The 22,004-nt window shown below is 42.3% G+C and overlaps 3 protein-coding genes across 6 annotated transcripts in view; 2 read left to right on the top strand and 1 right to left on the bottom strand.

Moving 5' to 3' along the window:
* The window catches only part of EIF2AK2 (eukaryotic translation initiation factor 2 alpha kinase 2), a 46,860-nt gene extending 39,419 nt beyond the window's left edge, over nt 1–7,441 (top strand). Inside the window, exons 14-17 of one of the 4 annotated variants that reach the window (XM_045011584.1) lie at nt 86–184; nt 1,785–1,817; nt 3,422–3,484; nt 3,579–7,441. In XM_045011584.1, coding sequence (XP_044867519.1) covers nt 86–184; nt 1,785–1,817; nt 3,422–3,484; nt 3,579–3,698 — 315 coding nt within the window. In that variant the 3' untranslated portion in view covers nt 3,699–7,441. Of the gene's footprint in view, nt 1–85; nt 185–1,784; nt 1,818–3,119; nt 3,319–3,421; nt 3,485–3,578 lie in introns of those variants that run through there. The other 3 variants (XM_045011585.1, XM_045011586.1, XM_045011587.1) reach the window with 3 other exon arrangements.
* A 1,299-nt stretch (nt 7,442–8,740) lies between these two features.
* GPATCH11 (G-patch domain containing 11) lies at nt 8,741–21,709 on the bottom strand. Its single transcript, XM_045009559.1, has 9 exons — nt 21,568–21,709; nt 16,916–16,996; nt 14,873–15,099; nt 13,887–13,928; nt 13,687–13,807; nt 12,949–13,039; nt 11,008–11,112; nt 10,147–10,228; nt 8,741–9,667 (listed from the first exon to the last, which is right to left on the bottom strand). Exons 2-9 carry the CDS (start codon nt 16,960–16,962, stop codon nt 9,612–9,614), a joined length of 771 nt encoding a protein of 256 aa, XP_044865494.1. The 5' UTR covers nt 16,963–16,996; nt 21,568–21,709; the 3' UTR covers nt 8,741–9,611.
* Nucleotides 21,694–22,004, top strand: part of HEATR5B (HEAT repeat containing 5B) — a 97,822-nt gene continuing 97,511 nt past the window's right edge. Inside the window, exon 1 of the mRNA XM_045009558.1 lies at nt 21,694–21,757. The gene's annotated coding sequence lies outside the window, so the exon portion shown is untranslated. The remainder of the gene's footprint in view (nt 21,758–22,004) is intronic.

Raw genomic sequence — 22,004 nt, 5'->3', positions numbered from 1 at the left:
CTCTATTAAAACACTTCAATTACAATACATTTTTAGACCTAAAAGGCATGTCTGGTATATGCTATTTTTATTGTAATCACCACAGGTTGGAGACAAATATGGACAGGAAGTGGATATATTTGCACTAGGATTAATTCTCTTTGAAATTCTTTGGATATTTTCCACTGGCAGTGAAAAAATTAAGGTAAGTATTCTTAAATTATTAATGAAAAATAGGTCAGAAGAAAACTATATAAGGCAAAATATGATTTGATGTATTACTTGTATATGATGAAGTGTTCCTTATTGCCCCTTGTGTCTGGAATACCTTCCTTATACCAGTACATCAGGTGTTCATCCTCTCTTCATTCTTGTCCTTCCTGAAAATTCACTTCAGTGAGACCCACATATGCATATTACTTTTGTTAATAAAAGCTGTTCCCCACCATTTAAAACAAAAATTACCCTAGCACCATTCGCTTGTCAATGTGTTTTGGTGTTGCTATCTGTTTGTCCCCTCTGTGTAGCCTTTCATTTTATTTAAAGTGAATTTGTGATGTGGTATTACACCACCGTGGATTTGGCTCTGGCAGCTACAATTTCCATCTTAACAGAGTGAAAGTCACCTTTGCTACTTGCTTCAGATTTAGAGTCTCTAGGAATACATAAAGACCAAGGGTAGTGACCACACAGACATTCACAAGTACAAGATCTAGTCTGTTTTACAAGTTTTATTAACGTTTCAGTGAAACTTATGAATACCCAAGCATATAGAAATTCTTTCTGAACCTATGCACAAGTTACAAATATAGTTCTACTCACATCCTAGGTCTTTCATGGATTGATTATTAGTAGAGGGATGGTTCCTGCTGGAGTTTCCCGTAGGGAGCTCAATTTTCCTAATCTACGCACCCTCTTTTATAATGTAATTCTGATTAACCTCATTAGCATTTCTGCACATCATGCACACTGCAGTTAGGGCATGTGTTAGCAAAATGTGATTACGGGGTATCTTGTAAGCAAAAAACTATTTTTATTGTTTTTTGCAAAATCACCCACTGGCACGTCCTTTCCCGTAATCTTAGGGCATCGGGTTATTCTTCGGTCACTTAGTTATATCAGCATTTCTTAACTTGATGGCCTAGTATGGGTAAGCTAAAATCTTACAGGCCTCAGCCTGTAGGCCTTGCATTTCAGCCCTACTTACTTCAATTCCTCTAAATACTGACCAATCTTCTACTTCTATAATCCTACAAATTAACTCTAATTAACATGCAATGAATATATATGATGTTGATTAATCAAACATCACACAGTAAATGAACAATAAACTAAAATCATTGGCTACATCTGCTATCTAGTCTGACAGACAGCTCTGCTGTGTAGTGCAACAAATTTAATCTTCGTCAGAGAGGGGAAGAGAGAGAGAGAGTGAGTGATATCAATTGAGATACTTATGTGGCCCTCAGCACTATGGTATCCGAGTGTCTCATTATTTGTCCTCACAAGAACCCTGTAATGTAAAGAAATGTGTTATTTTACGGGTGTGCAACTGAAGTACAGCAAGATTAAGACCCTGATCCTCCAAATACTTAACCATGTGTGTAACTTTATGCTAAGGCTGGGTTGTAAAGGGTATATATATTTTTTAAAATGGGAAATTAAAAAAAAATTTCCATGGGAGAAAAAACAGGTTGCTTTTGTCAAAGTGAATATTTTTCAACATTCAAAAACCAAGACAATGTTAGAATTTGGGTGTTTTGCTTGGTTTTCAATATCTTTTGTCTCCCTTTATCCTCCAAAAGGGCAAGAATAAGGGAGGGGAGAAAAAAGAGAAGGTAAGAGAGACCCCCCCCCCCAAAAAAAAACACTTGTTCAAAAATGAAAGTTTTTTTTATTTGAAACAAATTTTCATTTTGTTTAAAATTTTTTTTAAAAAATCAATTAAAAATTGCTGCACATTTTTTTGCTTTTTTTTAAAAATTAAAAAGACATTTTGCATCAAAAAACCTTTTTTTACCAGCTCTACTTTATGCACACGAGTAGTCTTACTGAAGTGTATGGTATTACTGAGGTGCATAAACTTACACGCATGTTTCAGTCTTTTCAGGATTGGGGCCTTGCCCAAAGTCACACAGTAAGTCTGTGGCAGAGACAGAAATTGAATCTGGAGCTAGGTCCCAGTCCAGTGCCTAACTACAAAACTATCCTTCTGTCCTGTAAAATATATATTGCATTTACCTGCATGGGACTGAAGCACTCTACAGCTAGTAACCCACACACCCTGCTTTGTACTCTTGATGTCTGGGATGCTTTTTGGCTGGATTGCTGACAGGTCAAATTACGTTGGAAGGGGAGAGGAGGGAAATGGCTAGTCTGTTATGTGCTGTACTGAATCTCTGAGGTACCCTTATCTTGCGGCCCTCATTCTGGTAAAACTTCCTTTGAAGTCAGTGAGTTTTGCTCAAGGAAGGACCACAGGAGTTGGTCAAAAGGCATGTGTCTGATGATCAAAACAGAGGTTTCTCTGCCTTCAGCATTATTTTTTTAAATTAGATCTCCGATGCTACCTTTATCCTTTTTGCTGTAATGCTTGTCCTCTTTCCCCTGCCTTCCCAATGCTGGTCACCTTCCTCGGTCATATCTTGTCTTCAGTTACAAGCTTTTGGGGGCAGGGAGCATCGCTAAAATTTTCAAACCTGAAAACTATGCCTGAAATTAAGTTCTTAAATCCATATATGAACACCTAACTAGAAGTGGTCTGATTTTTCAAAGGTGCAGACCCCTTGCCACTGTTGTTTAATTTAGAGTGAGGGTTGCTCAGCATCTTTGAAAATTAGGCCACTTCTATTTATGTTCCTAAATGTGTATTTAGGAACCTAATTTTAGGCACCTGGGTTTAAAAAGTCGGTCATTGTGACTTAGCACTGATTATTTAAAAGTGACTTAAAAAAGGTGTTTTTGAACTTTTCTAATGGCATTGTGTGTGTGTGTGTGTGTGTGTGTGTGTAATGCTATTTGCATCTGCTTGTCTCACAAGTAGCAGTGATGCCAGCAGGGCCAGAGTTTAAGTCCTCTCCTGTAGATTTTTTTCCCATGGAGTTTGTGGTGCAGAACTATTATTTCTTTTTAATTGACAGTGAAAACCGGGGATTTGACAAAAAGAAGGCAGAAGAAGGTCTTCATGGACCTTGAGGCTCATAAGTGAAAAAGCCAACAAACTCAAAGCTCTACAGAACACTCTTAAAAACACCTTACAGCCAAATGGAAAGCTTTCAGATACTTCCTTTGACAAATGTTGTCTTTTGAAGACTCGCTCTCTACCTGTCACTACATTTTCTGATTATTTTGTTTTCATGCTTTGTGTGGTTCAATCACAGGGCTTCAAAATGCAGTGAGTGAAAATATCATACTAAAAAAAGTGATTTGGTGTCATTTTTAGGAGTGGCACAAAATAAGAGACTGTGTACTTCCAGAGGAGTTCAGCAAGAAATTTCCGTTAGAGGTACAGCATATCACATTATTTCATCTATTTCCTCATTATTCATGTTCAGTATTTTATTTCCTCTAATATATACTGTACCTTGTTTGTTTTACAGAAATACATAATTGAGCAATTGCTCTCAAAAGACGCTGCAAAGAGACCTCCAGCATCTGGTGTACTGAAGCTTTTGAAGCTTGTTGCTAAAAAGAACCTAAACAACGCACATACATGTTAGACTGCCTATCTAAAGGAACAACATAAGCTCTGTTTCGGTCCAGAATTTGACACCCCTCGCCCCCTTAAAATTGCTGAAACGTGACAAACGTATTTGGAATCTTAAGTTCAATCCTATTATCCTTCACAAAACCAGGCTTTACAGGGGGATCTTTGCAGGGATTGGGGGCATGAAAGCCTCTTCTTGTGACCCAGAACATCAGTATAAATTTCTTCTTACACCCCATAGTCTGAAGCCTTGTGCCCCTGCCCTTTCTCACCTGTGGGCAGGTGGTGGGTGTCATGTTTTATAGGTGGATCAGCAGTCATGGACCCATAGTTATTTTCATCCACTGCTGTGGAAGGAACCACTGTGCAGTATTAGACCATGGTACTTCCTGGGGTGGAGAGGTCTGGACAATAGAATGTCAGCAGGTCTGGTGCAGAGGGCCTCTTATTTCCATAAGTATGAAGAAGGCAGGATTTGACATTTTATACTTAGGTTTGCTGCTGCCTGCTGTTTTAAATCTTTTGCTGTCTCCCAGCAATAACCATTTATTTTTATGTCACCTAGAAATATTGTGGGTTTTTTTTACAGTAGGAAATTTTAGGAAAAATTGCCACTTCTGGCAGTATGGGTGGAAGTGCTAGGGCTGGGTTCACAAGAGGGACTTGGGTGCCTAGTGTAGCAGTTAGGCACCTAAGTCCAACATTTAGGCACCACTTGCACTCACAAAATCACTGGTCAGCTGCCATCTAACCCTGTAGGCCCCTAAAGTCCCAAGGTGACTGAGTTTCTACTGGTGAAGTCCCAGAGGTTTCCAACTTTTTGTGGCTGGATATGCTCACCCAGGATGGGGAAACCTGGGGTCAAATCTCTATTCTGCTGCGTCCTTCCACCTCCCATGAGAGTATCCAAACCACTGGTTTCAATCTCTTGTTGAAGCTGCTCCACTTTATAGTGGATAATGAAATATTCATGGGGCCAGAGAAAGAGTGTGAGTGATTCTAGTGGTTACGTCGGTCTGCTGGGAGGTAGGAGACCCAAGTTCAAGTCCCTTCTTCACATCAGGCAGTGTAGAGATTTGAACCCAGATCTCCCACATCCTGTGTGAGGGCTCTAACTGCTGTGCTATGGGGTAATGCTCCTTTGTGGTTTTTCATGAAAAATGACTAACCTGGCTTAGGTGTCTAACTCCAGGAGAAAGGTGTGAATCCGAAGTGGAGGTAGGTGTCTTCCTCTAGTTGGGATTTAGGCTCTCAACTCCCTTAAGCCCCTGGGAGGCCACAAACAGCTTTCAGGGGGTTCACCAAGCGGGGCCAGAGCCAGGGGCTGAAGCATGGGGCCTGGAGCCCACCACGCGGGGTATGGTGCTCCAGGCAACTGCCCTGCTTGCTATCTCCTAATGCCATCTCTGGTTTTTATATGCAGAAAACCAGTTATTGTGGGCCGTGGAGTTATTGTGGGCCGTGGAGTTTTTCTAGCGTTTTGTGGTGGTGTCAGAAAGAAAAAGGTTGAGAATCCCTAGCAAAGGCCACATCACTCTCCACAGCATTTCCACCTAAGCTAGCTAGTAGGCTGAGTGGGCTGGCTTTTGTGAATCCCATTCTAACTTTCCCCATGCACTGTACAGAAAGCCTGGGTGCCTGACTCAGGACTGTGAATTCCACTAAGGGGCAGGACACCTAAAAGTCCCCTTTGTGAATATATAGCCTCTCATGTAGAGAAGGTTCGTGTGTCTTTATTACTGTCTAACACTGTGGGAAAATAACTGAAGTCTTCTCTAGACAAGGTCTGTGCTGTGTGCTCTTCCCTGGCCAATTGGTATCTACATATAATTAGCAATAGCTAATATGCTTGTTGCTGGCACATGGACCAAAATATTTGTTAAAGCACCTTTTTAAGTTGTTTTTTATTACATTAATATAATAAATTTCACTCCACTTAAAAACACCAGACAAGTTAATGTTTGCCAAATAGAAAATGATAAAATTTGGTAAGAAAGCATTAGAAACGTTATACGTACTTGAAGATTGCAAGCTTTTGGGTTTTTCTGTCTTTATATCGGAATGTTAAATTATTAGCCAATTGCTGGTGCTGTATAAATAATGCTAATATGATGAGGGTGTTTCAAACAATGAAGAACTTAAAACTATTTAGGCTCTTAAAGAATGTGTCCCTTTGAGAATTAAAGCTCAGTTTAATGATTCACTTTATAGAAACCAGGTGTCACAATGAGTTAACACAGCAGTTTTCAAACTTTTTGAGCTGAGCCCTCCCTTTGAGTTACAATTTTTGGTTGTAGCCCCCAAACCCAGACACAAAAAGAGGCACGTCGGGGTAGAGATGGGACTTCCTCTTCAAGCTCCACCACTTGCCTTCTCCCCCTCTCCCAAATATTCCTCCGCACCTCCACAGTTTGAGAACTGAGTTAACAGATAAGATCTGTTTTTGGTCTTTTGAAGATAGGGATTTGTCTCTGAAATGTAAGTCCACATCCTACCCAAGTCAGCTGTGTCGATTGCTTGGGCTCCACAATGTTCCCTCAGTAGTAGCCTTATAGTAATTATGTGGTCTTCAATCTCCGTCCACTTCCCAGGAGAAGAGTCAGTGACACCACCTCACTCCCCCATTTTATATGTATACCACATGGAGACAGGGATGCTGGAACAGTTTGTAGAGGGGGGGGGGCGCTAAGAGCCATTGAACCAAACTGTAAACTCTGTATATGATGGAAACCACTTCAAGCCAGGGGGTGCTGCAGCACCCCCAGCACTCCTAGTTCCAGCACCTCTGCATGGATATGAGTTGTGGTGAGGCAGGTGCCGCAGACCAAGTGGTTGTGGAGGGTGCTATCAATAAGAGGCCAAGGGACCTTTAGAGCAAGGAAGCAATCTCCAATAAGTTGTGGAGAGAGGGAGAGCAAGCCCAGTAAATATCCTCTCCTCCCTGCCCTCCCAATCTTTCTCTCTTCCCCCCGGATACCAACCCTGTCCTAGAGGTGCCCAATTTCTGAGCCTTTCACTTGGCTCTGCAGCTTCACACTCTCATCCCCTGTAAGATTAAGGGGTTCAGTTGAATCTTTAACATTTGGTTGCATAGTTCAGGCACTTTAGATTTTTGGGGGGCATGTTTTAATAGAAAAGTCTTGGCTGTGCTTATAAAAAGCAGTTGGAGGTAGGAATCAGGCGGTCATAGGCATTTTTAATGCTTTCATCACTGCAACATATTAGTGCCAAAGGGTAGCATAACCATTCTTTAAAAGCTGTTCTTAGAAAATAAGGCCCTAGTCTTGCAGTGAGCAGGGATAGAATCACAGAACTGGATCTGCCTGCTGACATCCTTGTGCCGATGTAGGGACCCATTGGTCCACCTACACAGAGCTCATTGCAAAAATAGGGCCCAAATTTATAATATTATGTTTGTAGATAGCTATTCTGATTCTTAGAAACGGTGAATAAAGTCATAATTTTTGTTCTTATACTGATCAAGTATTAGCATTGCCTGGCTTTCTATTAGAATGAACAGTACGCCTTAAAAAAATCCCAACCACTGCAGGAAAGCACATGTGTTCCTAAGTTTGTGCTCTCTGAGGTAGGGAAATTTGGTGCTGGCCTGCTGCTACTGTTCAGATTTATATAAATTCTAAACTTGTGGTGGATTCTTCTGTAACGAATGAGAATAAATGTAAGCTTTTGCTCTTTTTTTTTTTTTTTGAGGTGAATGTAAGTGCTTCGTTCCCTATTAAAACAAATGTTTGACATCTTCCTGTTTTGGACTAATTCCTCTTTTCTAATGACTTAAGATGCCAGTGAGAGTATATCCTAGCACAGAGAAAAGCCACCTAATTGGATTTCCTTTCCTCTCAGGGAAAGTTCTGTAATATTCATCTGTGGCAGAGTATACCAGGCCATCTGCTGAAGGTCTTGTGCCCTGCCACACCCTGTCCCAGAAAAGGGTAGCGGAGAGGATCCTTCAAGCTGCCTAGAGTGGCTGTGTCAGCAACCAGCAAGTCAGTATAAGACAGGGGTTCTCAGACTTTTGTACTGGTGACCCCTTTCACACAGCAAGCCTCTGAGTGTGACCCCCCTCCCCCGCCCCCTTATACATTCAAAACACTTTTTTGTATATTTAACACCATTATAAATGCTGAAGGCAAAGCGGGGTTTGGGGAGGAGGCTGACAGCTCGCAACTCCCCCATGTAATAACCTTGCACCTCCCTGAGGGGTCCCGGTCCCCCATTTGAGAACCCCTGGTATAAGGCAAGCTGCAGGGCAAGAGTGAGTTGAGTTCCTTGCTGGAGCTGGAGGAGCATGGATGGTGTGTAACTGGCTGAGGGATCTGCAGGACCTTGGACAGAGCAGTGCTGCCAGAAGCTGGGGAGAGGGAGACCGATCCCTGAGGTAAGGCTGAAGACAGTATGGGGCCAAGGGAGGCTGTGGCCAGAAAGGCCCTAAGAGGGTGAAGAGTCTCCAGGGAGAAAGCCCTAGTGGCAAAGCCTCCATACCAGGATTGGGGGACTACTGGATTGATTGTGAGCCGAGCCCCGGGAGGGCTACAGCGATATTCCAACCATGGGATACTGGGATAGGCCCCTGTTGGACTGTTTTCCCTGGAAAGGGTTTGTTTGCATTTCACATTCAGACTGTGTGACTTAACCAGAGGGCTGAGTCACTGAAGACCTATCACAAACAGAGTGCAGGCACATGCACTCAGCCAAGGGGGTGCTTGTGAGATGTGAATGTACCCTGTTACATCATCTTACTGGCACATTTTTCCTTGGCAGCTGGCATGCAATAACTAAGAGGTCCTCTGCCACTTGCCCATTAAACTTCAAGATGTACAACAGTAAAGTCTCTTTTCACCACAACTGATGTGTAGGTGGTTGTCTCAGTCCAATGCTGTGATGTGTCTAACACAAGCTACTGCCTGCTTTACAGTAAAAGCTAATTCTTCTAGTTCAGCTCCTTTTTCTGTAACTGTTATGGATTTACTTCCACTAGCAGTTGCTGCTCATGGACAATGCTGCCACTGTTCAATAGGTATTGACTGAATGGAACCAAGTTGGACAAAAAGATAGTTACAAAAAGCTGTTTAATTATGAACAAAACACTTTAAAAATACCCACTACATGGATGAAATTTAGAGTTTCTATACAAACATCCATATTTACATTAAGCAATAGAGCTTGATGAAGCCAAATACTTTGTGCAAGGTCAGACTATTTTCAACCAGCAGAGTTCACATATCTGGCTGATTATGTTGACAAAAAATAAACTTAAGATTCAAATCAGATAACCTCATGGAGGACACATATTAAATGACGTGTCTAACACTGTATACTATAAAGACTTAACCAATATTCACTGTCAACTGATTATCCTCTACTCCATGCTTTATGTTATGTGGGAAAGGAAGGGCAGTGTTTTCCCCCAAAGGAAGCCTTTAAAATGTTGGTTACAAAGTCAAGTACTGTCCATTTCAAATCTCCATCTGTCCACAATCACACACACACACACACACGAATTTAGCAGTATGAACCTAGGTACCTCCAACTGGAGGTGTACAGATATCATAAACCATAACAATTTGGTGCAGTTAGGTGCCTGTCCTCTGAGGTGCAAGACTGGAATTGCAGTTTTTAGTTTGGTAGAAATCTGCAAAACTCCTGCCTGCACCTAAATTATTTAGCATTAAGTACGTATGTAAATCTGTAATTCTTATTAAATAGTGAGTTCAATGACTAGCTTCACTTTAAAAAAAATCTAAAATCTACAACTGCTTCTGTGCTTTCAAAAGTGTGTGCTCTGAACCTTTCAATATGTATTTCCACCAGCAGTACTTGTGTGAATTCTTGATGTCCCATGGAGAGATTTTAAAATACTGCTGTGAATCAACAATATTTTTCCAGAGTTCCTTTTATTATGAAGATTTTAGTCATGATCTGCTGAACTATCTCCAGGGCAGTTTGAAGATAAATCTGCAGCCTCTACAGTATAAAGGAAAAGAAGGTTAATATTTCAGATATGGGAAGAAAAGATCTATAATCTTCTAAACCTTATTTAAAAAGAGAGGGGTGGAGAGTCAGAAAAAAGGTGATGGAGAAACAGTACAAACAGATTAAGTTAATTCCAAATAGTGTTGTAGTTTGAAGTCCTTATAAACTTATAAAATAGAAAGGTGGTACATGTGGGACTGATGAGGGATGTTTCAGAGGAGAACGTTACCAATTTAGCCACAAAATACTGATTCAGAGCCCAATATTGATCATTCACTAGTTCTGAAACCCAAGAGAGGAGAAATGACTGAATCCAGCCGATATATGCAAAAGTTACTTTCAAGGATAACATTAGTGGCACTGGCCTCCATGGGAGTTTTGCTGGGATAAAGAATAAATAAGAATTGCAGGATATGGCTCCAAATACATAACCAAAGGAAAATTATATCCAAGATGGATTTAACTCTTACCCTCATATGCTGTTCCACACCAGATACAATAAAGATGCTCTTCTCTTAAATAGGCAGTCAGGATTTGTAACTTCTCTAATACCTGCATATATACATACAGAGAAATATATTTTACAGCTTTGAGTAGGAATCACAATTGAACAGTCTGGGATGGGCCCCTGGGGTGCATTGTCTTCCCTGCCAATCAATAGTTCTGGTGCTAAAAAGGGCTCACTAAGACAAGATCACACGATACTGCAATCAAAAACATGGAAACCTTAGTACACTGTAACTGATACTACAGCAGAAGTCTCCAAATTGTGGCCTGTGGTGCGCCAATGATCTATGGCGAGCTAGCTGGTTAAAGGGTGTTGGCTGTTCTTTATTTTCATCTACTGAACAACTAAAAATACCTTCTTTCAAGTGAATGATGTTCCTGATGGGATTCTTTTATCACCCATCTCCGCCACAGGCTGAGTTCATTAAAATAACAACACTGGTGGGTTCTTGGGCATAAAGGACATGATTTTCAAAAGTGACTGATTTGAGGGCCCAGCTTTTTTTTAAGAGGCAATTACTCAGCATTTTCTGAGAACTAGACCCATCAAGTGTCAAATTGGGTACCTAAACATAAGACACCCCAAATCACTACTCTCTCGAAAATCTTGGCCCAAAGGTGAGGTAGTGTTACCATTTAATTTTGCTCTTTTACTCCAAATCAGTATAATCATGCTTTATACTCCACCTAATAGTATTGCAAAATCACTTTGCAAGGCAGAAAGAGAGGCTACTTATTAGAACTTATTTGAACACACACACACACACACATACATGTTTTACAAATGAAGATAGCTTCGTACTAACTTATGTTTCTGCACTCACACTTAAGTCTGAACCTTTGTATTCATCCTTTTCTTCCTCCTCTTGATCATTTTCTTCTTCCTCAGGTTCTGTCCAGTACCAAATCTCCTTGGGCACTTTAATATCCTTAAAAATAAAAAAAATTACAAGCAAAGTTTTCTTTGTCTCTATAGGTTTCTCCAGCAGATGCCTGATGAACGCAGTTTATAATGGGACAAGTACCACTTTATAAACTTTATTATAAATTATGCTCTTGAGACACTGAAGCTTCACGAATAGAACTGATCAAATTTAGACCATATTGGACCAGAGCATGGGCAATTTGTGGGTTTGTTGCTCTTTAAAAACAAATTTAAAGGGATGCTAAAATAAACTGTGCCAGATATGCTGGTAAAGTTCAAGACTGCACAGCAAATTATTATTGTATCTTTTGTCATTGGTTCTCTTTATTGCCCATGTCCACTTTCAGAAGGCAGAAGGCTCTTTTATGATTTTACAGTTAAAAATCCTGAGTCTGCACGTGCCCATCATTGTGAAGCTCTTCCTTTGTCTGGAGTAGCAGGTGAGTAGCCTCCTCTGAGTCAGACACCACCACCAATCTGACAGCCTGACACAAGCTACCATGAGACATATAAGTAGTAAATGGTCAGTAAGGTGGAAGAGGCCTTCTAGCTGATGTCTGAAGTGTTCTTAAAAGGCTTACACACCAAAATGAATTCAGGTGGAACGTATTTCTTGTCTTTAAGCCCAAGGATGTAACTTCTGTCCCATATGAGCTCTATTGGACCATGGGACGCAGACTCTTGCAGTGTAGCATTCCCCCAGGATGGCTACTAGCAAGTTAGCAATAGGCACACACCACCCCCAAGCCCTCTGAGGATACGCTTGGTGTGTCCAGCATCTGTTCCACTGGACATTCACAGAATTCCCAGATCCTCTGCTCCCAAAGGAACAGTCTACCCCTGCTTGCCAGTTACACCGTAGATCGCAGCTCCGCTTAAGATACAACACTTAGATTTGTTTACAGAGAAAATATAAGTTTATTTAACAAAGATTCAAATGATAGCATGCAGAAATATTGGAAACAAAGGGATAAATATAAAATAAAATCATAACGTGCCAGAGTCTAAACTTAATTAACAAGACACACCCTTGTTTATTTAAAGTTTAGCTCACCCCAGAGTCTTTCCAGTGTTTTTCAGCAAAGCCTGGCTGTGATCCTTTTTTCAAAAGGCAAACACATGGTCAACTTACTTCCTAAATGAAGGATAATTGGGTGACCTCTGCACCCCCAGATATAGTTCCACCAATCCACTGTCTTCACTTGTAAAAAGGGTAATCCCTATACCTTGTTTTTTTCCTGTCTAGAATCTCCCCCTGGAGACTTTGCAATCACTTGATCAGTATTTTTTTCAGATTGTAGATAGGCATTCATTGTGAAGTATACATCACTCAATCTGCATATAGCCTGTCAGCCAGAAAAGTTTCTTGTTTGAAATAAACCTGTTTAACACCTTTTGGTGACCAGCTCCAAGTCAGAAACCGTAAGAACATCATTTTTTGTATATATATATACACACACACACACACACACACACACATAACTCCTTACATATTATCCATACATACATTTCATAATGATCATGATGACCAGTGTGCCATAGGCTTTCAGTACAGACCTTACATGACATCCTTTGGTGAATTAGGATGTAGATACTAGATCCACGAGATCCCTGTAACCCTTATGCACCCTGTGCCCTCTGCCAGTTGGCACCAGAAGGTCCCTGGGTAACACAGAGCATCCAAGGGAGACGAGCATTGCCACTACAGTCCAATAACACCCAATATTATACAAAACTGTTAAGAAGTGAATAATATTGTTGCACATGAAGACTGAAGAATTTGTAGCCAGCTCTACACTATAAACCATCCTTCCACCCCAAAGCAGTGTATTAGCTTTACCTTTTGTGTGTCTAATTGCTGGCAGGCCCTCTGGCTTTTTCTAAGGTCCCCTTCTATCTTACGTTCTTCTTGTTTGCTTTTGAATCTCATTCTGTCAATAAAAAAGTAGCTAGCTACAATCAACAGGCAGATAAAAAATTCACACATTATAGGCAAGAACTTATTGTAATGTAAAGCTAGTTGAGATTTTAGACACACCATAGTTCCCCACAACATTTGTAACACTTTGTTATGCCGTTGTACAGGCGTACAGTCCTCTGACGGGATCAGAGAAGGCCATCCTAAACAGGACCATGCTGAAGCTTAAGAACGTCACTGTAAACTTATATGTATGTATGTGTCTTCCTTGAGGAGGCTACATTTAAATAGTTTAAAAAACAGATTTCTGGTTTAAGTTTCACCCTCTAACAAATGGCAATAGGTACATTATTTGTTCCTCCTCCCCCCTCCCCCCCCCCCGCCGGCATTGCTAATGTCTATTGTAATTAAGGGGCACAGCAGAGGGAATTTATGTATTTTGGTTTTCATGTGTCAAATCATATTTTCTTTTTAAATGGTTGGTAATTACCCTCCCCAGGGCCCAATCATCACACAAATGTTATTCAGAATTGATAAGACATTTTGATGATAGTCAAACCTGAGGCAGCTAGTACCACTTTCAGATAAGCGTGAAACCCGGATCCTTTTTTACATTACCTGAAAATGTTTACAACGACACATGAAAATAAATCGTTTTACCTAAACTGATCTGCAGCATCTTCATCTGCTTGTTTTTTCATATGAATCTTTCTTCTGTAGTTTTCTAGCCTTTCTTCTGCTTTCCGCTTTTGTAATTCTTCATGACCAAGCCCACCTCTGCCTGTTTAAGTTCAAAACACTGTTGTGAGCAATTGAGAGACTGTGAACTCCAACAATTAAAAGAGGTAAATATTACACACCTGTTTTAATGTTCAGAGGAATAGGCTCAACAATGCCTTCTCCTGTAGGAAAAAAGGGCAGACAGCTTATGAAGTCAGGTCTCTCCCCAAATCATAAACACAGCCTATCCAAGTATACATAAGATTTTGCCACTCAACAATTAGTTTTTATGCTAATTTTTTTTTAACAGGTGGCTAAATCAAGCATCAAGGTGCACTGACAATGGACCGGTGGATCAGGCATTCCTTATTTTCTCAGTTGAATTGTAGTGTTGCTGTGTGCTGCATTCAGGCTGCTTCCCTATACACCAAAGAAGGACAGCTTAATTTGACAGGCATAACATATTAGTAATTAATAATAATAATTAATGATACATTGCACCCTTCTGTAGCATCTTTCATATGAGATTCTTGAGACACTTTACAAACGTTAACTACCTAAGCCTCACTATTCACTCATGGAGTGCAACATTTATTCATCCCCTAGAGATTTACTCTGGATAGATCCCAGGTGACATTTTTGCTTCCCTAGGGCTCCGTGCAGAAGGACTTAGTGTCTGTGTGCACAGATCCCTTTCCAGAATCAAGCCGTAAATTTGTGCAGATTGGAGATAGGTTCTTTAATGTTTAAAAGTTACTTGCTTGGAAGGAACACCAATTTCAAAAGGCTATGCCCTGCTACAGATAGTAAGATTTTTGTAAAACATCATCTACATCTGAAATACCATTTAGTTAGCAGCAAGTACTGTTTCTTCCTCCTCCAATTCCCCTATATCCCTCACCTTTTTTATTTCAGAGATTTTAAGGGCTTGCTCTCACCTTCTGTCCTTTCTTCTGCTGCGCCAAGGTGGCAGTTAAGAACTACCCTAACAAGCAGGAGTCCTTCTAGAGGTATTCATTGAATTCATCCAGAGAGAAGGTGGAACGGTATTAGTAACAGGTACCCTTTTAAACCCACATTTTGAAAAATGGGCATACATCTAAATTCTAGAAGTTAACAAACTCACCACTTTTGCCAAGGGCCTGCCCACTTTTGTACCCCATCTTTTGGAGCAAAGCAAAGCCTTTGTTTTCGTTTCCTAAAGCACTTTTCAACACAGTGTCACGTCTCTCTCTTTCCTCTTCTTTTAGGCTCTTTTGTCTATTTTTCTGGTTAGCTTCCCTCTGCTTTTCTTCTTTTTGAATAGCTTCTTTCACATGCCTCACCATTGGCAATCCTGGCCTGACATCCTGTCTAAGGGAACAAATAAGTATTAATATTGTATTTTTTTTTAATTAAGAGGCAATAAATGTTTAATGGCAACATAATCCATTACAATGAAACAGTGAGGACATAGAATCAGCTTTGGATAAGCAACCTCTAGTGCAGGGGTAATCAATTTTTTGTCAAGGTCCAAACTTCTTGGTCAAATTTCTTTTTGTCAAGGTCCAAACTCCAGAGAAAATATATAGCTGCCACTTGAGAATGGGGAGTGACTTTAAGACTGGGGAGGCCTACATTGAAAATCTTAAGGTCTGAGTTCTCCATATCTTTGAATCACTGCACCTCCATTCTAATACCCTATTTTTCAATTGCTTGTAATGAACTAAAAAATTATCTTTTGGGCCAAAACTTCTAATTCATACTATTTGTTTGTGGAAGGAATTTGAATACAATTAATTGTGCTGTTTGAACTATAAATATGTGAAAACCTTAAGAAAATAGGTCCATAGTCTTTTTTTTCCACTATGAAAACTCAAGTAACTTTGTTCTAAAATGGTGGCTGCTCTAGTCCATGGAAAACATAACTTTGATTTTTCTGATGTATGACTAAAATGTCAAATATAACGTGCATTAAACTTCCTTAAAAAAGAAATTAAATTATTTCCTCCGTAACAATCTCCCTACAGGTGAAGGTCAGACATTTAAATGGAGAACCTGAAACCTGCTCAATTAGACTAAAAAAGGGTTAAAAGTCGTTTCAGCTACACAACTTGTCGCTTAATCCCCCCATGCTAATTCTTGTAGCTTTACCACATCTTGCAAACACACATGCTTCACTTGAATAAGCCTTTAAATGGCTTTAAGAATGACAATAATTGTATTACTTATCCTGTAATATAATTGCAAATAGAGACTATGTGTAAACTTTTAACAGTCAAAATGGTGTTTCCATCTGGATGTTCTCCTATCTCTCCTCCTCTGCAATGCAAGTGACATATCAAAGGGGATCCCATACAGCTCAATACAAGTGTTTGGTTGCACCTTACAGAAATGCTCTTGTCTATATTATAACCAGTTTAAAAGATTAGCTCTTAAGGAAAGAATCCTTAGAAAGAGGTATTTATCCTGCCTGCTAGACTACTATACAGCTCAGATGGATTCTTTCTTGTTTAGGATCTCAGGCTACTTTGTTGATGCTGGGAAATGGCAGTTACTAGAAGAGTTTTATTAGCAGCCAATCTTGCCTCATTTCCATTTCCACCTGGACATATAATGTCTCTACAACAGAACTGGTGAGGACTTGTAAGGAATACAGTGCTCCTCAACTTTTCACCTTAGCCACCTACAAATAATTTATATTTAGGAGTAGAGGCATGGTAAATGCAAAAATAAAGTACACAGAGTGGGGGAGGTCCAATTTTTTGAAGTAATTAGTGATCTGAGGTGCCCAATCTGAGACACCTTAAAGGGTCCTCCTGATTTTCAGAAGGTACTGAGCAACCAGCTTCTGAAAACAAGACCCTTTAAAATGGCATCCAATATTTAAACGGAGGCATCCAATATCAATAGCCACTTTTGAAAAATTAGGCCTAAATTTTCATTTTGGCTAAAATACTGCTTGCTTTACTCATTTGAATCATCCCAGTGAAATCTCCCTGTGACTTGTGTGAGTAATGATAAGAGGATCTGGCCCTTAATGAGATGCCTGGAAATTGACAGAATGGTTGATTCAGGGATGACAGGCTCTTCATAAACACGAGTGAAAAACTCAATGAGTAAATCCCCAAAATGATCAGTATTGTTACTGGATGCAGATGTGTATGATCTACTTAGCCAAGCTACTTACTGCACATTAATAAAAGAATCAGACATATAGTCATCTTCTTCTTCCATGTTTAATATGTGTACTCTGTTCAGATCCTCTTACCTATAACGAATGAAAATATTTTATTACACATTTTACCTTTTAAAAATGAATTGAAATGAAATAAGACGACTGTTTTTGGACTGAGATAAACTTACTGGCTCAGGTTTGCTATATTCAGTACTGGTCAAGTGCCAAAAAACCACTACTAGACTGAAGGACTGACAGCAGTTTTATCATTTGATATTTTGTGAATTACCAGGGGGTAGAAATGAATGTTTCAGTTATCATCCTTGATCTCGTCTCTTGCTCAGCATAGTTCTATGGCAGCCTCACCTTGGGGATTACTGTTGCTTTAGCAGGGTTACACTTAAAAAAAAAGACTACTATGTCAGTTGCTCTGATGCATTTATCTAGACTTAACTTGACCCTCTTTTTCCTAGATATCCACATTTGGTATTTTTGGCTTAATTTTCTTCCATGGTTGCCCATACAGTCTACAATTCAAAGAATCATAGAATCTCAGGGTTGGAAGGGACCTCAGGAGGTCATCTAGTCCAACCCCCTGCTCAAAGCAGGACCAAACCCAACTAAGTCATCCCAGCCAGGGCTTTGTCAAGCCTGACCTTAAAAACCTCTAAGGAAGGAGATTCCACCACCTCCCTAGGTAACCCATTCCAGTTCTTCACCACCCTACTAGTGAAAAAGTTTTTCCTAATATCCAGCCTAAACCTCCCCCTCTGCAACTTGAGACCATTACTCCTTGTTCTGTCATCTTCTACCACTGAGAACAGTCTAGATCCATCCTCTTTGGAACCCCCTTTCAGGTAGTTGAAAGCAGCTATCAAATCCCCCCTCATTCTTCTCTTCTGCAGACTAAACAATCCCAGTTCCCTCAGCCTCTCCTCATAAGTCATGTGCTCCAGCCCCCTAATCATTTTTGTTGCCCTCCGCTGGACTCTCTCCAATTTATCCACATCCTTCTTGTAGTGTGGGGCCCAAAACTGGACACAGTACTCCAAATGAGGCCTCACCAGTGCTGAGTAGAGGGGAATGATCACATCCCTCGATCTGCTGGAAATGCCCCTACTTATATAACCCAAAATGCCATTAGCCTTCTGGCAACAAGGGCACACTGTTGACTCATATTCAGCTTTTCGTCCACCGTAACCCCTAGGTCCTTTTCTGCAGAACTGCTGCCCAGCCATTCGGTCCCTAGTCTGTAGCAGTGCATGGGATTCTTCCGTCCTAAGTGCAGGACTCTGCACTTGTCCTTGTTGAACCTCATCATATTTCTTTTGGCCCAATCCTCTAATTTGTCTAGGTCCCTCTGTATCCTAGCCCTACCCTCCAGCGTATCAACCACTCCTCCCAGTTTAGTGTCATCTGCAAACTTGCTAAGGGTGCAGTCCACACCATCCTCCAGATCGTTAATGAAGATATTGAATAAAACCGGCCCCAGCACCGACCCTTGGGGCACTCCACTTGATACCGGCTGCCAACTAGACATGGAACCATTGATCACTACCCGTTGAGCCCGACCATCTAGCCAGTTTTCTATCCACCTTACCATCCATTCATCCAGCCCATACTTCTTTAACTTGCTGGCAAGAATACTGTGGGAGACTGTATCAAAAGCTTTGCTAAAGTCCAGAAATAGTACATCCACTGCTTTCCCCTCATCCACAAAGCCGGTTATCTCGTCATAGAAGGCAATTAGGTTAGTCAGGCATGACTTGCCCTTGGTGAATCCATGCTGACTTTTCCTGATCACTTTCTCCTCCTTTAAGTGGTTCAGGATTGATTCCTTGAGGACCTGTTCCATGATTTTTCCAGGGCCTGAGGTGAGACTGACTGGCCTGTAGTTCCCTGGATCTTCCTTCTTCCCTTTTTTAAAGATGGGCACTACATTAGCTTTTTTCCAGTCATCCGGGACCTCCCCCGATCGCCATGATTTTTCAAAGATAATGGCCAATGGCTCTGCAATCTCATCGGCCAACTCCTTTAGCACCCTCGGATGCAGCGCATCCGGCCCCATGGACTTGTGCTCGTCCAGCTTTCCTAAATAGCCCTGAACTACTTCTTTCTCCACAGAGAGCTGGTCACCTCCTCCCCATACCGTGCTGCAGAGTGCAGCTGTCTGGGAGCTGACCTTGTCTGTGAAGACAGAGGCAAAAAAAGCATTGAGTACACTAGCTTTCTCCACATCCTCTGTCACTAGGTTCCCTCCCTCATTCAGCAAGGGGCCCACACTTTCCTTGACTTTCTTCCTGTTGCTAACACACCTAAAGAAATCCTTCTTGTTACTCTTAACATCTCCGGCTAGCTGCAACTCCAAGTGTGATTTGGCCTTCCTGATTTCACACCTGCATGCCTGAACAATACTTTTATACTCCTCCCTGGTTATTTGTCCAATCTTCCACTTCTTGTAAGCTGTTCTTTTGTGCTTAAGACGAGCAAGAATTTCACTGTTAAGCCAAGCTGGTCGCCTGCCATATTTACTTTTCTTCCTACACATCGGGATGGTTTGTTCCTGCAACCTCAATAAGGTTTCTTTGAAATACAGCCAGCTTTCCTCGACTCCTTTCCCCGTCATGTTATTCTCCCAGGGGACCTTGCCCATCAGTTCCCTGAGGGAGTCGAAGTCTGCTTTTCTGAAGTCCAGGGTCTCTGTTCTACTGCTTTCCCTTTTTCCTTGTGTCAGGATCCTGAACTCGACCATCTCATGGTCACTGCCTCCCAGGTTCCCATCCACTATTGCTTCCTCTACTATTTCTTCCCTGTTTGTGAGCAGCAGGTCAAGAAGAGCTTTTCCCCTAGTTGGTTCCTCCAGCACTTGCACCAGGAAATTGTCCCCTACACTTTCCAGAAACTTCCTAGATTGTCTGTGCAAGAAGCTCTTCCCCTCTTTAGTTTTAAACACTGCTTGGCTGAATAAATATCACATGACAAATGGGTGAATCTGTATCTTTTGTGAGGTTTTAAACATCATCAGATAATTACAATTTCTTTGTCCATATTTTTTCTGCCAGGATTGGCATCTGGGCACTGAAAAACTAGGCATCAGGCAATTCACTCTTCTTTTAATGAAGCTTAGGCTCCCGTTAATATTCTCGCTTGATGGTCTTTGTTCAGATTTTGTGCATTTAGGCAAAATTTTCAGATATCCTGAACTTTCCGCACCATTACCATGGAGATGACCCATTTGGTAGATCAACTAACCTGGCAGTTACACCTACATTTTCTAATCTCAAAATTTCTTTAGCTATTCAAGCTCACAAGACAAATTGATGTTTTTTTATTGGCGCATATGCTATAAAATCAAAAGGAGTATCCATCTTAATCTTAAGTATCAGAGGGGACGAAGTGGGTATTCACCCACGAAAGCTCATGCTCCAATAAGTCTATAAGGTGCCACAGGATTCTTTGCTGCTTTTACATCTTAATCTTGAATTCCCTAGAAAATTGCCCTAATAAATTAAATATATTTTTTGTATTCTTACAGGGTCTTGATCCTGCAAATACTTAGGCAGGTGCTTAACTTACTACCCTGAGCAGTTCCACTGAAATAAAAATTTACAAAAAGTGTCACTTACATAAAATTAAATTAAAATTAGAAGTTGGTGCAATAAAAGATATTAACTTGCCCACCTTGTCTCTCTAAGTAAAATTACAGACACATTTTTGAAGGGGGAGGGAGGAGGGCTAAAGCATGGGGTCAACATTTTCCATTTTTACCACAAACACAAGACATTTTTGCAGAATTCCAGCTGTGAAAATCTGGAAGTTATAACCCACAGAGTCTGAAAATCAGGTAAAAATAAAGCCAGTCTGATGTTCAGTGGCTTTTGCTTTGCTTCATATCTTAAGAGTTTACAACCCCCAATTACTACCTGCACAATCAGCCCCAAAACCTCCCAGTATCCCCAGCCACCCCACCCCAAAACCTCTCACCACCCCCAGCATCCCCAGCCACCGCACTCCAAAACCTCTCACCACCCCCAGCATCCCCAGCCACCGCACTCCAAAACCTCTCACCCCCCAGTATCCCAGCCACCCCACCCCAAAACCTCCTACCCCCTAGCATCCCCAGCCACCCCAAAACCTCCCATCATGCCCAACCACCTTCCCAGTATCCCCAGCCACCCCACCCTCAAACCTCCCACCACCCACAACCACCCTCCCAGTATCCCCAGCCACCAAACCCCCAAACCTCTCACCCCCTCGCCAGCATCCCCAGCCACCGCACCCCAAAACCTCTCACCAACCCCCAGTATCCCAGCCACCCCTCCCCAACACCTTCCACCCCCCAGCATCCCCAGCCACCCCAAAACCTCTCACCCCCCCAGTATCCCAGCCACCCCACCCCAAAACCTCCCACCCCCTAGCATCCCCAGCAACCCCAAAACCTCCCACCACCCCCAGCCACCTTCCCAGTATCCCCAGCCACCCCATCCCCAAACCTCCCACCACCCCCAGCCACCCTCCCAGTATCCCCAGCCACCCCACCCCCAAACCTCCCAGTATCCCAGCCACCCCACCCCAAAACCTCCCACCCCCTAGCATCCCCAGCCACCCCCAAACCTCCCACCACCCCCAGCCACCCCACCCCCAAACCTCCCGCGGCCCCTCACCCGCAGCTCGCTCTCGCTCTTTCTCTCGCTCTCAGGCTCCGTCCTGCGCACTCTGGGCTCCGGCGCTTCCTGGGTCCCGGGCTGCGCCTGCGCCCGGCCCGACCCGGCTCTTCCGGCCGCCGGGAGGGAGGCTCGCTCGGTGCGCTGCCGTCAGGGGTCCGTCGGGCGCTGCTGGGGCCGCCGCCTGCGGGTGAGTGCGGGCCGGGGGGAGCGGCCGCGGGGCGCTGGGTGCCTGGTGCCCGCGGGCCGGGGGCGGGAAGACGCTGCCGGGAAGGGGGTGGCGGACGGGGGCAGAAATCCTGCCCCGAGCCCCGGCGAGCCTGAGGCGGGCCTGGCCGGTGCCAGTGACCGATGCGGGGCGGTTTGCGAGCTTGGCCCTGCGTGCGGGGCTCGCCGAGAGCCCGGCCTGGTGCAGGGCTCCAGCAGCGGCTGGCGAT

Source organism: Mauremys mutica, chromosome 3, assembly GCF_020497125.1.
Source record: "Mauremys mutica isolate MM-2020 ecotype Southern chromosome 3, ASM2049712v1, whole genome shotgun sequence".
Classification (NCBI taxonomy): domain Eukaryota; kingdom Metazoa; phylum Chordata; order Testudines; family Geoemydidae; genus Mauremys; species Mauremys mutica.
This window is presented reverse-complemented; position numbering and strand designations above follow the sequence as displayed.